Consider the following 17,902-nt stretch of genomic DNA (forward strand, 5'->3'; position numbering starts at 1 on the left):
GAAAATGAACGGAAACTGCAAATTAATGGAATTTTTCTAAGTCAAAAGGGCATAACTCTGTCCAAAATGGCCTGATGTAACCAAAACAGAACTTGACCTAGATACCGGCATTCTTATGACAAATCTGAATATCAAATTTCATTTCAATATGTGCAACCTCTGGGAAGAAAATGGACAGAAACTGCAAATTATTGGAATTTTTCCAAGTCCAAGGTGCCTAACTCTGTCCAAAATGGCCTGATTGTACCCAAGACAGAACTTGACCTAGATATTCCTATGATAAATCTGTGTATAAAAATTTCATTCCAATATGTGCAACCTCTGTGAAGAAAATGTACAGAAACTGATGGTGGACCGACAGACAGGCTGACTGACAGCAGTAAAGCAACAAGTCCTCCCTTCTTCAAAAGGGGGCACAAAATCTGGAAAAAATCCGAAATTTCAGACTAGGTCACTACCTGGAGGTTACCTGAACTAAAGGTCATCGGTCCTTGTTTTCCCTTTGATGGTTAAAACAGGTAATCAAAGATTACAAAGCTCAACACAACAAAAGTTGTCTATAAGTAAGGCACATCTCACATCATATTTTTCTCTAGTTATTGTACATCACAAGATCAATATTCATGCAGGTTTGGTAATCAGGAAATTGTCTGTCAGCATCCAAAGCAAGAGAGGTAGTGGCAATTCCTAGATGCATCATCCCTGCAAGTTTGGTCCAAGTAGGGTCTGACCGTATAATTACTTGGGAATGGATTTGCTCTCAAAACTTTACTGGGACACTGAAGCTAATGCTTGGGGGTACAGCATAAACTCATCTTAAAAATGAGCTAAAAACAGGACAATTATTGATATAAATGTTCATGTAAGAGTCATCAATTGCAATAATATGAATTTCTAACCTCCCTCGAATTATATATTTTAATTCATAGGGGTCACTGTAATCAAATTGAAATGGTGTATGTGGGTTAAATTTTCATTTAAATTATTTATAAAATTAATGACTTTTTCTAAGCATTATTTGTTTTAATTTGCATCTGAGTAAAGGAATAAACCCACATACATGTACAATGTTCAATCTGTAATATTGCATGAAAATGGAAAATAAAATCAACAAAGTACTTCAAGCATAATAGTTTATCACATATTCATAGTTCTTCCAAATTTCCCTTCTTAAACAAATGAACAAATTGCTTTGCATTTCAGTACACTTATACATGAGTTTATAGATGTATATGTTTATTAAAAATACACATGTCGTTGGACTTTGTTCATACTCAAAGGTATATGTACATATGCATGTGCAGTATAGATGTATATACTCATATATACACATGTAACATAATACTGCCCAAACAGATTCATGTGCATTTTTACATCAGTTTAATGCTAGATCATCAAATGTGTCAGCAAGAATACATATAAATATATATAAATAACGTTTTAATTTCTTAGGATATCCCAGAAAAAAAATTTTTGTTCAAGAAAAGTTTTCAGTATAACTAAAATATTTTGTATTGCAGAGATATAATATATATATGCAGTATTTGAAATAACAGTTTGTTCAACCACATGCACATGCAAGGCCTAAATTTTGCAGCATGTGAACTCAATGTATAAAAATGTCCACTAAATAAAAATTTAAATTGAAAATTTTGTCTCAAATCATCTTATTTTACTGGTAGCAAAGCACAATATACCAGGTGAGAATTTCTCAATTTATGTAATTAAGATCATGTCAAATTTTTATAATAAATTGGGGGGTGGGGGTATTTAACTTCAGCAGAGCTGCAGATATCTTATGTCAGCCATAAGCCTTGCAGCAGTTTGTTTCATATCAATGTTTTTACTTCTCAGTTTCTATGTAAAATGTTGAAAAAACACTAAGTTTTTTCTAAAATCCATTTATTTCATAAAGCATAAAATATATTATCTCCTCCTGGAATTTTGGAATCAGGATAATACTGCAGTTTATAATTACACTTTTATATTATAAATTAAATAGCAAAATTCTTTGAAGATAAATGTACATGCCATTGATAAATAATGGACCCTTTTTATCGATAATAACCAATGTAAACCAATCTTCAGAGTAATACATGTCTGTATTAATATGAGTTTTTGTTCAATGAGCTCAAGTTTACATTGTGGAATTCAATATTTTAAAATGTGATGGTTACGGGACTTTAAAGTTGACAGAGAATCCTAGTGTTTTGGACTTGTGAACACTATGGCACAATCCCAAATCTATTGATTCAGAATTTAAGTGGAATCAAAACATCCACTATAGTTATGTCTTTTGCACCATTTTCATATCAATGATGTTTTATCAAGGACCCAGTTCTCTTCAAATGAAAACTTCAGTCTCCAGATTCAGATCACATATTTAGATCTCCAACTGTCCCTTTCTTGACTTGATTGCTTGAAATCCTACACATCCTGGATGTTTTGGCACCGTAAGGCATGTCCCATATGCACAACAGTATGGCAGGGGGCTAAGCTGTGCAAAAGTATTGCTTGGCAAAGGCTGTGTTATCTCCATGCACTTGCAGGCTTGGTAAACTTTGACTTGACGACAGCTTTATTTTTAGTATTGCTGGCAGAGGACTTTGTTGTAGTTTTTCCTGTGACTGGAAAACAAAAACAATATCACTAATTTAAAAAAAAAAATCAGAAAGATTAGATTTTACATAAAAAATGAATGCACAAAAAACTAATTTAAAACAAATATATTTCCATTTCTAAAAAAAAAGTTTTCATTGAAAAAATTGCAAAGATTAGATATAAAATTAAAGGCTACTTCAAGAAAAATCTTGTTAATATCTGCACTGAATGCACAAAAAAAACTGATTTAAAACAAATGCCACTCTATTTTAAAAAGAAACACTACACCAAACTCTAGCTTACTTACAAAATGTAAAATTACACAAACACTGAAATAACAACAAAACTGCTTCAAAACTTGGCTAAATAGTTGAGGCAGTAGACAGCTCATTGATTTGTATTTATTTAGATAGATGATTTTATTTTCAATACTGACTGCTATAAAGTTTACCTGTTCCACCTGTGGCCACAGGTTTTTTGGCTTTAGCAGCTGCAAATGACACCGGCTTACTCAATATCACACCGGGCTTGGATTTGTTTGTCTCCCTACAAAACAAAAATCCCTTTTTAAGTATCTTCAGGCCATCTCTCTCTCTCTCTCTCTCTCATACATGAATACAGTAAAACATGGATATAAAGATTTCGGTCATTAAGAAATCACAGTTTTATAAAAAAAATTTTATACACCCCCTCGACTTTTTCCCTATTGAAATGACATCTTATTTTTGCGATATAGACATTGACTCTTTATTAGCGAGACAATATTTTCACGAATTGAGGTTGCAGCTAGGTATAATCTTTAGGAATACTAATACACGAGAATGATATTTTCGCGAGCACAGTTTTGCGTAATTATGCAAAGTTATCACAAAGTGGTGTGCATTATATATTGCTATAATCTATGTTCATGTAACTGTTGAAAAACCAAATACAATGGTAAAAGAAAGCAATTTATAGCTGAAGAAAAAAAAACAAGATGTGTTTGTGAAACACTATGCGCCCGGTGGCAACAAAGTTCAAAAAATCTATTTTTAGCATATTGGTCACAGTCAAGGTCAAAAGGTCATTGACCGTGGTGTCATTTGAAAGAACTTAATCAGTGGAGTATGCATCCCAAATATGAAGTCCCTATCTCCTATGGTTTAAAAGTTATGGCAAAAAGTGTAAAAAGCTATTTTTAGCATATAGGTCACAGTCAAGGTCATTGACCATGGTGTCATTTGAAAGAACTTAATCAGTGGAGTATGCATCCCAAATATGAAGTTCCTATCTCCTATGGTTCAAAAGTTATGGCAAAAAGTGTAAAAAGCTATTTTTAGCATATAGGTCACAGTCAAGGTCACAAGGTCATTGACCATGGTGTCATTTGAAAGAACTTAATCAGTGGAGTATGCATCCCAAATATGAAGATCCTATCTCCTATGGTTCAAAAGTTATGGCAAAAAGTGTAAAAAGCTATTTTTAGCATATAGGTCACAGTCAAGGTCACAAGATCATTGACCTTGTTGTCAACTGAAAGGGCTTTATTAGTGGAGTATGCATACCAAATATGTGTCCCTATCACTATGGTTAAAAAGTTATGACAAACAGTGGAAAAAGCTATTTTTAGCATATAGGTCACAGTCAAGGTCACAAGGTCATTGACCTTGATGTCATTTGAAAGGACTTTATTAGTGGAGTATGCATACCAAATATGAAGTCTCTATCTCTTATTGTTCAAAAGTTATGGCCAAGGTTAAAGTTGACAACAGACAAACAGACAAACAGATAAACAGACAAACAGACAAACAGACAGGACAAAAACAATATACGCCCTATATTTTGATTACCTAGCATAATAAAAACATCTTTGAGGTCTTTAAAATGCTGTTTTATTATCCGGTACTACATGTAATGCAGTAATTAAAGACTTACCTGGAAGGATTAGTTGGAGTAGACTGGCCTTGTAATGGCTTTAATGCCCTGGATAAGAGAGATTGGAAGTGACGTCTCATGGGCACACTAAAAGGAAGAGCGGACGACCCTGTCACATGACCCATCAGAGGGGCGTGCCCAGTGTGTTAGTCACAGCAGTCTGCTCTTCCAATCAGTGTGCTCCACACAAAATATACACAGTGAAATGTGGAGAATGACACATAGAAAAGAAAATCCATTTAAATACAGCAGTGCATGGATTATTATTACACAATAGAAATTGTAACTATAGAAATGTTGCTTACAAATATAGAAAAGTTTTGAAAGTGCATTTGATAAACATACTGAAATTAATAATTTTATACTGTATTTTGATTACCTAGTTTGAAGACAATCTTATTTTAATCAGATCTTTGATGCACTCAGAAATTCTGATAGCCACTTTGAGTCTTTCTACAGTGACTATCTGCATTTTGAAGTGTAACAAAGATCTTATTTTAATCAGATTGGGAAAATGAGCAAAATCAAGTTTTTTCAAGGAAAAAATGAATATACATGTGAAAGACCATGTGCAATAAAACACTAGATAGAGAAATCTGTGTGTTTTGAAACCCTGCATGTGCTATTAACATGTGTATCTTACAGCACTCTCAAAATTTATTAAAAAAAATTTAGCAGTAACAATTTTTACATTCAGTAATAGGAGCAGTTTTACATTACTCCACCAAAATTATAGTTCTATTCATGAAGCACACATTCAGTAAATTCAGTAATCTTTCATTTTTGGTGCATTTTATGTATTGAAATTTAATCACGAACACAATATCTGGGTCTTTGACTTACCTGAAGTCAATAGACTGGTTATGGGCCTGAGCAGCTGGATGTCTGGACACAGTTGTTTCCGCGGGCGCAGACTGGGGTCTCAAATTCCCAGCTACCTCCGTTTCACTAAAAATTGGATAGGATAATAAAAGTTGGATATATTTTCCTTATGTGCATAAATGCATGACCAAATTATTATTCAAAGTGCTTGTAGATATAAGATATTTGTCCTTAATAACGATATGTCCTTCCTATGTTAAACCATAATGTGAATTGTTAGTCACAGAATTAAAGTAAACCTGGATAATATACATATAAAATTTTACCTCAAAGATGTACATATATTTTGAATCACTTACTTTGCTTTGCGCTTTCTCTCCATGGCCTTTATAGTTGCCGAGCTGACTCTAGGCTGAGAAGTGGAAACACTGGACCTCACATTATTCTGAAAATAAAATGGTTTTCAAAAATTTAATAATGTAAGTGTTTTCCTATAATCATTCCAACTGCATCGTGTAAACTGAAATTGAAGTGTGAAGGTTCAACAATTACATCAAATAAATTTACTCTGGTCATATGAATCTTCATCTTGAACCCTAATCTTTGATTTACCCTAAAAAAATTTACAGCTACAATGTGCACTTATTTTCTTTCAAAATGAAAATAGAAATCAAAGCATTTTAAAGAAAATAACGATTAAGTAAGCATATTGCATCAGAAACTGCTTAACTGTTTTCAAATGGGTCAGTTCATTGAAGCAACAAACATGTTTTAAAGACAATCTGATAAGAAGAGAGAGAAGAATATTTTCTTTGGGTACTTACACTGTCTCTAAGCCTTTTCTCCTCCAATAGCTGTCTGGAATGTGCAATAAGGGCCATCCTTTCATAAACAGGAATCTCAAAGAAAATCTCATGGATGTCAAGCAAAGCTGCCTGCAGCTGTTGATTTATAAACAAAGCCTTAGAAAATTTCAGTCTTTATGGTTGTTCATCTCTAGATGACATTTTTTTTCGCAAAATTTTTATGTATGTTTGTAAAGTATGGCTTCAGCATTGATTGTTTTTTTGAATAACAATAAATCCTGATAACCATTCAAAGAAAGAAATTAAAGGTTCGGGAATTTTCAGAAATAAGATATTATTGCATTCTCTGTTAAACTTTACACAAATATTCATATTTCACAACCAATAAATTGATTTGTTTGATCATTATCTTTAACATATATGTACCTGAGCCTGATGATTATATATTGTATCCCCATGCCATACCTGAGCTATAATCCTGTCTAGAAGATCTCTGTCCTGGTGGGAGAAGACCCCCCTCTTGATCGGAGTCTCTGCCTGAAAGCTGTATGCAAACTGCTTGGTGTCCTAAAATTAGACGCAAAAATAAAATTAACTCACAACCAGAAAGGAGCCTGAGGAGTTTCAGCTCTTTCATTTCCACTGGTGTATAAGTTTTTATTAGGGAAGAGTATAGCCAAAAATTTCAAATCAAGATATATCATGATTCTCCTCTAGAAAAATCATGATAATATGGTATTTTGCAATAAACAAATTATAAAAAATTAAGAAGAAAAATTAATTTCCATTGTTATTTTTGAATGTTGTCGGATGTCTAACAGCACATGACTGTGCTGACAAATACATGTACAATGCATTAGCATTTGTCAGCACCGGTGTACACATGATATCACACATCTCTAATTTCCTCATGGGTTTCATTTAGATTTATTGATCATCTTCCAAGCAATTTCTACAATCACGATGATATATATCAATCAAAAGTTAATTTTCTGCACATATTTATACCTGTATAGTTTTGATAATCTCTTGAACTTTTTCTGTCTTCAGTAACCGCCTAGTCAAGTAACCTCTGACGCAAGCTGATACTCGGTCAAAGCAAGGCTGCATGTCATCATCAAATGCCTATAAACAAATGAAGGTCTGTCACTACAATTTCAGATTAACTATGATGATCACTGATTACAGATAAAAGCTAAATACCTGTAAAATATAAATATTTGTACTGCATATTAATTTTTCACACCTCATTTGCATGAGAATGTTGTTACAGAAGAGCTACCCACAAATACATGTATTGGGCCACCATGCTATTAAATGATGCCATAGCACTTAGTGAATGAACTAAATTTGACATAGATGTAATTATCAATAAATGCCTGACAAGAAGAGAAGTCTTACCTTCTCTGGAATCCTGACAGGCTTACTGTGCCTGGCTGATGATGGCTGTTTGACAGGAGAGTGCATCACAGGTTTGAAGGATTTGGGGGAGGGGGTGGAGTGATTGACAAACTGGAGGGACTGTTTGGGGGTGGCCCTACTGAAGGTGCTGATGTCGGAGTTGTTGTCACGGTCCTTGGGGTTAAAGTACAGGCTGGGACTAGATATGTAGGCAAACTGCTTAGGCTGTGTGTTATGGTAGTTATCCACCCCTGCTGTGTTACCATGGTGACTAATATGGCTGATGTTGAAAGGCTAAAAAAAAAAGGCATTTTATCAATTTCAGATCTCTACACAATAATGAAAAAATATCTCTCTTCAGTTGTTTAAATCATATACCAAAAAAAAAGTAATATACTCTAAATTGTAGCAATTAAGTCCATAATAAATTTACCTCCTCTGGTTGGCCCATGTTGTAAGCTGCATTGTTCTCGGGTGAGTGTTCAAGATTTGGCTGATTGAGTTGAGTGCTATTACTGAGGTAAGAAATATTGCTGAATTCTGCCTGTTTCCTGAGATTGTTTTGGTAACTTGCGATGTCATTCTGAAGTTCCATCTGTTCCCGCCTCTGAATGACAAAAAGTTCCTCTAACTGTTGTCTTTGCTGTTCAACTAAAAATTTGCGGATTTTGTCAAAATGTTCTGCCTGAATATGTAGCAGTTCCTCCTCGGACATATTTTCCAGTGACTGAAGACTTGAAGTAAATGATTGGATGGCTGCTGTGATGTCAGCAGGGGTTCCAATGGGGGCCATTTCTGGAGGAATCCCCGTATTCACCGGAGAAGCACCCCGCTGGCTTTGAACATGAGTCAAATACCTTTGTATATGCTCAGCTTTGCCCTCTTGTTCCGTGGAAGTATCCAAGGAGAAATTTTGTGCATGTGACCCTGTATATCCATTGTTTCTTTCAACATCCAAGTCTAACCTCTTCTGAGCAGACCGAGAAGATGGTCCCTTACTTGCTGCACCACTCGAGACAAACTCGTGAGATTCGGCCGGCAGCACAGCTGGAGAAGCGTGCTGACCTTGCTGGGAGGTCAGCTGTGCACGCTTTGCTTCAGCCTTGCTCCGTATTCCCTGAGTTTGTGCTCTGCATGAAGTGTCTGCAGAACTTGTTCTTTTTTGTGTTACTGAAGCATGCTGGGATGTATTTTTATCATGAGAAACTGACTTGATTTGTTGCTGTCCCATCTGATTGCTCTTAATGCCCCCTAAATTTCTCTCTGAATAAGAAGTTTGGCTTTCACTTTTTAAATCTGAAGCTGACGATTTAGTGTTTTCAACACCTGATTCTCTACTTCTTAACAAATCTTGACTAGCTTTGAGTGTGCTGCACTGGGAACCTTCATCAGATTTCACACTTTCTTTCACAATGTCTTGAGTATCAACATGGGAAGATGAAGAAATATTTGTCTGAACAAATCCTTCAGAGGTTCCGACCATGGATTTCTCCTTGAATTCATTTTCCTTATCAGAGGTATTATGCTCTGGTTCATTGCCATATCCATGAAATGGAAGACCTTTACTAAAAATATCCTTAGGTGTTCCTGGGGAGGACTCAGAAGTTTCTGGACTAAGGGCCACTTTACTCAACATGGACTCTGGTTCCTCGGTAATGTTAATATAGTCGACCTGAGGCCCAGAGCCCAATCCCAGGTCACTGGAGTTTTTTGGCACAATCTTCAGTTTCAATTTTTCTTGTGAATCTATTGTCTGTAATCCATCCACAGTATCAACACTAACCCTTGGACTGTTTTGTGGAGTAATGTCCATCTTTCTGACAGAAATTCTGCCCTCCAAGGACTGGCTTGCACTGGTGCTAATCTCTGTTAAAAATGAAGAGAAATGCACCTTACTCTTGCCTCCTTTTGGACTCAACCTTCTGCTTTGCTGTTGTCCACCTGAGGCAGATCCTCCAGAACTCATGATGGAGTTAGAAGCTGTACTTGTATGGGTTCTGTTTCCTCCACTGCTTGAGCTAATTGGTTCAGAACTCACATTACTAGAATCATAGGAAGGTGGTGTCTGAGCGTTGGACACTGAAGAATCATCCGTTGGATTTTCAGACGAACCTTGTTGGATGTTATATTGATTTAAGAACTGTTGAGCCTGTACAGACCCTGGTTTAATACCTGCTGATGCTAAAATCTGATCAGTTATCTGCTGCCTAATTTCAGCAGTGTCATGTCCAGAGGAAACGGTAGAACTAAGTGTACTCATGGTGTCCTGAATGTTCAGACACTGGGATAATTTAACTAACACATGACTGATCTGCTGCTGTCTAACAGATGACAAAGGCATTCCTGCAAACTCCTCAGGAAGAGAATTGCAGTTGTCCAGGGATGTGAAATCTGACAATGAATCAAGTCTTTCTTCTCTATTGTCTATCTCAATAGGTATACTAACAGATATTGAAGAACTCTTAGGTTTGGCACCTTCACCAGAATATTTCTGTGGCTTCTGTTGCAATTTTTGAGCAGCTGACTTTTCAGCATCTCTTTGGGCATGGGTCTTCTTTTTCTTGGTCCTACCCACCATAGTTAAATTTGGAACACTTGTGGAACTTCTCAGTTTGGTTTTGGGTGACATTTTGCCCTTCATCTGCTCTTGAGCAGATCTATCTGGTGATAAACCAGTATTAGTTAAGTCTGGATTTGACACACTGTGCTGTGTAGACAATAACAGTTTCTGTCGTTTCTGAGAAGCACTTTCCTCCACCTGCGAATGTGAAGACACTGATGTTTCTGAGTCTGATTTGTCGATGTCCCTTAGATCTGGCTGAGATATAGAATACTGTCCCGACATTCCAAGTCGAGCTCGCCTCAACTGCTGCTTGGTTTTAGGTGAAGTCGGAGGTTTGGGAGTGGGCAGACCCTCGATTTTAGCCAAATTTGGAAGGGAAGACATGGAGCTGGCTCTTTTCAGGTTACTTAGAGCCTTGTTCTGACCCTGACTTGAAGAAACTGGTTTGGGTATCTGTGATTGTTTCTGTTTACTGCTCACCAGAGCAGACTTCACTGTCTTTGACTCATTCTTTTCCCTTGCTGTATCAGTTGCCTGATAATTGTTAGAAGCACCCTTAACTTTACTGGCATTTCCACTTATATTTTGTTTAACGTCACTTTTAGCTGTTGGTTTATTTGTCTTTTCACTTTTCTCGGGCACCTGAGATTTTTGGACATCTTTGTTTTCCTTCTTTATACTGACACTAGGTGAGTCCTCTGAACTTTGATCCTGAAGCCTTGACTGTGGACCAGACCTGGGTTTGGGGGGTTCAGAGGGGGAGGATTGGTAATTGGGGCCCGGGGATATCCTGGACGAAGCGGCGCTGTCAGATCCCACTGGGGAAGAACAAGTGGAGTCAGAAAGTCCTCTGGAACGCTTCTCCTGTAAATCAGCAAGAAATAGAATCAATGGGTGTAAATTTGAACTTTTTAAGATTCAGTCAACAATGAAGCTCAGTTAATATACTGTTTATGTCTAATCAAAATGTACAAATCATAGCTAACACAATATATCTAACTATCTGCAAGTGCTTACTTTGAACCAAATCATTCACTATTAAATCAGTGATTGCAGAGAAATTTTATATGCATAACTGTTACACATTTTCAAGAAAGATTCTATGTCTAATCCTAGTTACAAATTCATGATGAAATCTACATAGGGTGTTTATTAAAGGTAAAGGAAAATTGGTATCACTATCTAGTAAAAATGTTTGATCAGAAAAATGAATTTTCGTTTATCTATGTCAATGTTGCATTAGCATTTAATATTTTGTGCAATATATACATATCAAGAAAATCAAGCATCTGTGTAATAATTAAGAGTATAGAAAGTGTGCAATCAATGTACTTGTACTTTCATACATGGAACACATGTTTTCTGAAACACACATCTACTTTCTAAGGTTTGGTTTAAAGTGTAACAAACTTCAATGAAATCACTTAATGGTGCAAAAACACACACCACAAATACAGTCTTCAGAGACACTCTCAATCCAAGGACGAATGTTAAAGACGGAACACTGACAAGGATCGGTGTTTTAAAGCTCTACAGTGATCCAGATGATACAAAAATTCCCCTCAACCAATCAAATTTGTGTATGTCAGAAATTCTCACAGGCACAGCAATTTTGGCACATATATCTTTTTTACCCAAATAAACGATAATTTTTAGCTTTTATTTCTTTTTTGTACCTTGAATTACTACTAACATTAATCTGCATTTCTATTTTAATACATCATCCTCATATTAAATACTTGTTTCATGAACTTTAACCAATGAAAAAATGTTTTTTTCTAAAGCTACAGAAGAAAAAAAGTTAGGGAAAAGGGAAATTAAAATTTTTTACTACAAAATAAATCTACAGGATATTTATTTCATCTTAGAGTGTTCTATCTAACATACACAAAGTAAAAAAAAACACCCAGAAAGACGATTATCAGAGAGTACAATCTGAGAGTGACGAAAAATAAAAATTTCCTCATCCACCTACAAGGAGTCGGGAAATGTTAGCTGTCCGGGGCAATCGAGTGCGGCATTTTAAGGAAAATTCCTTCTGCAAAGGTACATTGGCATGGAGGTTTAATGATAGACGTTGTTAATTTATGAATGAAATGGACAATGAATGATACAGACTGAATGCAAGAAATTTTAAATGTAATTTGTTTATTTTGACAGAAAATTAGTATATCAGCATTGATTAAGAAGTAGAGGAAATGACTTTGAAATTTCAATAAATCAAATTAATTTTCAGATAAAATTTTACAAATTTTATTTCCCTCTCAATCTATATATCATTTGCTTATCTTTTTAATACCTGCATCGAAATTCAAGATAGGTTAAACATTAAAAGAAAGGAAAGTAATTTAATATTAATGATTTTAATTAATGATTTTAAAGATAGCTCTCTCTACAAGTATCTTGCGTAAAGAACCTTCCCCCATAAAAATCTAAAAAAGATAATGTACTAACAACTGTGTTAATTTACAATCCTAATCACAAAAAGTTACTACTTGAAGTTCATCTATCATGTCTATGTTTGTTATCTATCATGTCTATGATGGTTATAAGGATGAAAAAAATTAATGATTGAAATGAAAATAAGTCATTCGTATGATAAATTAAAATCAATATTCAATTACTAAAACATTTTGATATCATAAACAATTACACCTGCCAAATAACTACAAAATAATTCAAAATGAAATAAAATATTAAAATTTTCATCTTCTTTAAATCACTTGGATATCTGCAGAACTCTTTGAAAAAAAATCTTCTCATGCCACGGGGGTCACATTGTCCCTACCTCCACTTCAGCCACTATGGACTGGACTTTGGCCACGAGCTGTAGGCGCTGTTTGGACCTCCTACGAGTTTCTCTCTGAACGGCCTGTCGGCGATATCCAGACATTTCATCTCGCCTTCTCTGCGTCATCTAAAAGTTGAAATAGATCATGTACAAGATTTAAAATAATTTTTACATATGTTTGCAAGTGCTCAGGAGTTTTGATAACAACTGCTTTGAATTACTCTGAGTGTAAGCTTGAAAAATGTTTTTGGTTACCCTCTCCCAACTGACTAGCTGAAAATTTCACAACTCAATTTTTCTTTAACCTTCACAAAGCAATGATTATATATGCTAGCAAATGGATTTTGAAAATTCAGCATTGAAATTGAAATTTTTTGGGGAAAAAAATTTCTCAACTACCTACCAACCAAATTTTTTCATACCGAGTCAGAAGTGTGCAAACAAACATTATATAAAAGTTGGCCTAACATATGAATAGATAAGCATTGATAGCTACAGTTTAGAGAGCAGTTAAAAAATTACCACTGGTGGTAAAATAGGAATGCCATTAAATGTGATACAGGATGTGAACTTGCTGTCCAGGCTGACTGAGTGATTAACGTCCACTTTGTCCAGAGAGTGGTTCTTGGCCTCAAAGTACTCTAGGAGGTCCCCCATCATTGGTGGTAGCGCCGCCTAAAAATAATAAAAACGTCTTAAATTGACCAATTCACATCAAGATCATAACAGTTTTAAAAAGCCTGTTAAAAGCCTGAACCAATATTAAACAGATTACTAGGTAATTGACCCTTTACTAGACATTTACAGAAAGATCTGCTAATTGATTTTGGACTTGCTCTTTTTTGATGACATTTTGAAATTTTTCCTGCATGTTTTGTCGAAAAATTTATTCTATGTGTCAGAAAAAGTACACCAGTCTTTATCTTAATATGTAAAGCTGGGATAGAAAATTTCTAAATGATCATTAATTTGTTTAGTTTTGAATTACTTTATCAAATGACCATGATAAAATAAACTTACCATACTGATAGAAATATATATCCCAGATTATCTAAGTGTTATTTATAAACATTATGACAGAACTTCCTACATCCACCCAGTTACTTTGAAATGCATACATCTTTATCATGCCACATCACAACTCAGTACAGAATTTTTTTTCTCAAACATCATTCAATATTATAAAGTTTAAATCACTGAAAAACACCAACTCCCCCACATAAACAAAGAAAGCAGTTAGAAATCACCCAATACAAAACACAGTGCCAAAATCCAGGATGACCTCATTTGGAAACGGATAAACACTTCACCCTATTTATGTTATCTAATTATATGTTAATTAATAAATTAGAATTTCAGTTAATTCCTTATAATCCTCAAGGAATCTCGAAAATGGTCGTGAGCTGGGATAAACACTATAAGACGGTTCCATAATAGAGAGGAAAAAGTTTTTTTCTGTTGACAATAGTGGCAATGTGCCAGCCCTGTTCAACTGTATATATACCTGCAAACAAGCCTTTTTCAATCAAGTGCAGGGTACTGGGTTGAATGCCTTAGCATCTTAGAGATATTTCAATTTCCAGCTAAGGGTAGGATTTCAAGACATGAAAAAGAGTATGTGTATTAAATCAATTTTCACAAGGACTAAAATTAACTCTAGATGTCATATTCTTTTTTTTAATATCTTCAATGTGTGAATCCAATTTGATCTCTTTTTTGGATCAATACTTGAACATGTATGCTTTGCTACTTCTAAAGTAAAACATTTAAATCCCCCTTGACATGACTAGTCAGCTGAAATTTTCCATTCATATAAGTGTAAATAATGAATTGTCATTTTACAGAATGGATACATTAATATATTTCTTTTCTTCATTTCTTACTTTGTTTAAATATATCCTTTATTGCATGTATTATTAACATGGAGCTACTAAGGTTTAATTCTTCCTGTCCTTTTTTTTAAGTTAAATATTTTTCAATCATGATTGCAAAGATTATAATATAAGGCTCAAATGCAGGATTGCCTTTAAATTTTGTTTTAATTTCAAAATTACTTGGCCATTCAAGATAAACATTTTAAATTACTTAAATTTTTTGACATTCTGTAAATCACTTTTTATTTGCAAGAACTTTTGTTTTTGTATAATTACACAATCAAAGTATTTAATACTCACTTCTATGCACAAAACTATATATTGCCATATTACTACAGTATAAGGCAAAATATATTTTGGTCACGTCTTTTCAATTCCTTACCATTCGCAGAACTCTCTCCCTGATTCTTTGAAAATTTTCGGTATCTTGAGAGTTTACAGATGTGTGATCAAGTCCCATATTTTGGGGGTTCATTAGTAGAACAAAACCTCACACAGCATCTAAACTCTATCCCATGTTTTAATCCCAAAATTCAGAAAAAGCTTTAGAACTTCCAAAATTTTCCATGTTTGGAATCAATTTTCAGGATGGAAAATAAATTGCAGAAATAGCGCAGCACAATGGTCTGCGACCAACTCGAAAGTGATTTGACATAAATGATTGGTCTTAATACCTACATGTATTATTTCCAAAAACAAACCCTTGTTCCAAAACGATGCTTACCTCACTACAAACAAAAGACTTCTGCGATTTAAACTTCACCATTTTCGACATAAGCTGGTAAAGCACCAAAGAGCTGGTTAGTGCAATTGTTATTTTTTGCAAATCCGGGTTTATCCACACTGGACAAAGCTAGAACTTAATACAAGCCAATCCTGTGTTTAATCCAATTACAGAAATACACTATATAACTATGCCACTGCTGACCAATGTAGTGCTACACAATTTCTCTAACATTGAGATGTAATTCGATCTTCTTCAATTTATTTTTTGAAAAGTTTAATGTATTCATATTAAACTAAAACTTTTTTTTGGAAAATATCTTAACAAATCATTTAAGGCTACAGAGTGTATGCTTCAATAATTGTGAAATTGTTCTACTACATGCAAAGAAGGGAAAAAAAACTCTCTAGCTAGGTACACAACTACAGTGTTTTCCCTTTATTTCAAAGTAAAGGGTTATAGATCAGTTGTAACAGGAAAGGGGCTGAGGTTAATGAACAAAATCTCTGTGGACTTTGCAACAAATTTCTTAGTTAAAACACTGCAACTACTCTAGTATATTGTATAAATATCATATTAAACACAGTTATTGTAAAAATCCTCAAACAGCAATACATGCCAAAAATTTAAAAAGTTGATAGATAATTCTATTAATTAGAAAACCTATTTCATGTAGAATTAATATTAATATCATTAAAAACAAAAGAAAAACATCCCACTAAACCTTAAGTACATGTATTACTGCATTATTTAAAGTATTTGAGTACAATTTAAACTTCAAAAGGTTAAAGAAAAAGTCTATAGCATGCAGACCTCGTCCTGGCTGTCTTTCTCCATGCTTTAATTGTAAAACACCTCTCAATAACGCAAAAGTATAAAACAGACTGGCATAATATAAATGAAGTTAAAAAATAATTATTCATCCCCCACCTGTAAAGTCTGACATGTTACGATGTACAGGTATTCTCAACATGGCCAAGTATTGCACATTGTTCATGTTGTATTGGGACAAAGACTAGGAAATGTTAAACATCCCTATAATCCTGCTATTTAATTTTTCATACAATATTTCTGAACTGATAACTAAATGTTTTTAATTTTAATCTGAATTTTGTAGATTTTGTAATTACAGGATTTTTTTCAACAAAGTATTTTGAAAATAAATATATACTATTTAAATAGTGGTATATTTTATCTGTATTTTTTAGTTCTTTATAATTCAAAGCGATAAAAATGTCACCTGGAACTTTTCATTCATACAAAATTTCTGCACATTTACAAAGAAATAATACTACTGCTAAAATATGCCCAAGTTTCTCATTCTTACCTTAAAATCACTGCAGAATTTGACTGTCTATTTGGTTTGCATGACTGTTTCATTCACAGCCTAGTATACCATACTGAGTATACAGTCAATATTCTTCAGTCTTCCTTCATCTTGGCTGGCACAGGTTTTTCATTATTAATTCATTCCCTAGCTCTGCAATAGATATATACACATTCATTCTATGTTTTTGAAAAGAACAGGTAATGCAATCAGCCAATCACTATAAATCTAAGAAATTTCACACATACAGACAAAAAAGATTAAGATTTTCAATACATTTCTAATCAATCTGTTGCTATGGAAACAGTTTAAACTGAACATAATTACTTTTTTCAACATAATAAAAATATGAGACTAAATTTTCTCCCTGGCAAGACTGAACAAATTGCTGCAATAAACCATACTCTTGGCTAAAACATAAAATTTTGCGACATTTCTTGTTCATTATCAATGATTATGTCTTGTACATAGTTTATAAAATTAGATTACACGTAAGTTATCTAACCAAATGTGCCCACACTTGGAACTATTACCCTGCTGAAATCATGATTATACTAGCTGTATTTGATGGAGAAAATTTTGATACAATATTCAATTAAAATTGCCTCTACATGTACCTCTTTTTTGTAAAACACATGTAAAGGTATCATATCTTTCTAATCTTTTTGAATTCCTGTCTTTGAATAAAAAATCGTCATTTTTCAGCACTAGTCTACAAAGAACAACTTTCTGAATGAATTGAACTGTCGTCATACACCATTAGCTCAAAGTATGCAATCTTCATATTATGGTATTTCATATGTACAGTGCACTTCAGGGAATTTTTTACCCTTTGATTCCATGGGCCGGGGCCGTCAAGATTGGGAAAAATAGCGATATTTGGTTGAAATTGGGAAAATATCTTCGTACAAATAAAAAGGAAAAAACAAGCAAAAGTCAACTATTCAATCTTTTTTTCTTATCTTTCATTGTATGAAACTGGCTTCAATAAGCTTTACTGATATAAGATAATAGCGGCTGTTGAAGTTCAGAAGCTTAAAAATGGCAAAGCCGCACAGTATGTAATGATAAAATTGTAA

General features: G+C 34.2%; 1 protein-coding gene across 3 annotated transcripts; it reads right to left on the bottom strand.

Annotated features, from left to right (window-relative positions):
* Nucleotides 1-1,930: 1,930 nt before the first annotated feature.
* LOC134254674 (uncharacterized) lies at nt 1,931-16,997 on the bottom strand. 3 transcript variants are annotated; one of them, XM_062737212.1, is made up of 14 exons: nt 16,824-16,997; nt 13,421-13,573; nt 12,896-13,024; nt 12,083-12,145; nt 7,978-10,971; nt 7,545-7,838; nt 7,152-7,268; nt 6,609-6,710; nt 6,162-6,278; nt 5,697-5,782; nt 5,359-5,463; nt 4,516-4,602; nt 3,053-3,147; nt 1,931-2,627 (listed from the first exon to the last, which is right to left on the bottom strand). In XM_062737212.1, the coding sequence occupies exons 2-14, from the start codon at nt 13,556-13,558 to the stop codon at nt 2,530-2,532; spliced, it is 4,425 nt and encodes a 1,474-aa protein (XP_062593196.1). In that variant the 5' UTR covers nt 13,559-13,573; nt 16,824-16,997; the 3' UTR covers nt 1,931-2,529. The 3 variants fall into 3 exon arrangements, with proteins under 3 accessions (XP_062593196.1, XP_062593194.1, XP_062593195.1); XM_062737210.1 differs by lacking the exon at nt 16,824-16,997 and adding an exon at nt 15,155-15,247; XM_062737211.1 differs by lacking the exon at nt 16,824-16,997 and adding an exon at nt 13,919-14,331.
* Between the last annotated feature and the right edge of the window lie 905 nt (nt 16,998-17,902).

Source organism: Saccostrea cucullata, unplaced genomic scaffold (assembly GCF_032062105.1).
Source record: "Saccostrea cucullata isolate Sc308-1 unplaced genomic scaffold, CSIRO_AGI_Scuc_v1 ctg3091, whole genome shotgun sequence".
NCBI lineage: Eukaryota > Metazoa > Mollusca > Bivalvia > Ostreida > Ostreidae > Saccostrea > Saccostrea cuccullata.

Coding starts and splice junctions, on each gene's coding strand:
- LOC134254674 (XM_062737210.1), bottom strand. CDS start 15,247: ATGAACCCCCAAAATATGGGACTTGATCACACATCTGTAAACTCTCAA. Junction 13,574..15,154: donor GGGAGAGAGTTCTGCGAATG/GTAAGGAATTGA, acceptor TATTATTTTTAG/GCGGCGCTACCACCAATGAT. Junction 12,146..12,895: donor CCATAGTGGCTGAAGTGGAG/GTAGGGACAATG, acceptor GTACCTTTGCAG/AAGGAATTTTCCTTAAAATG.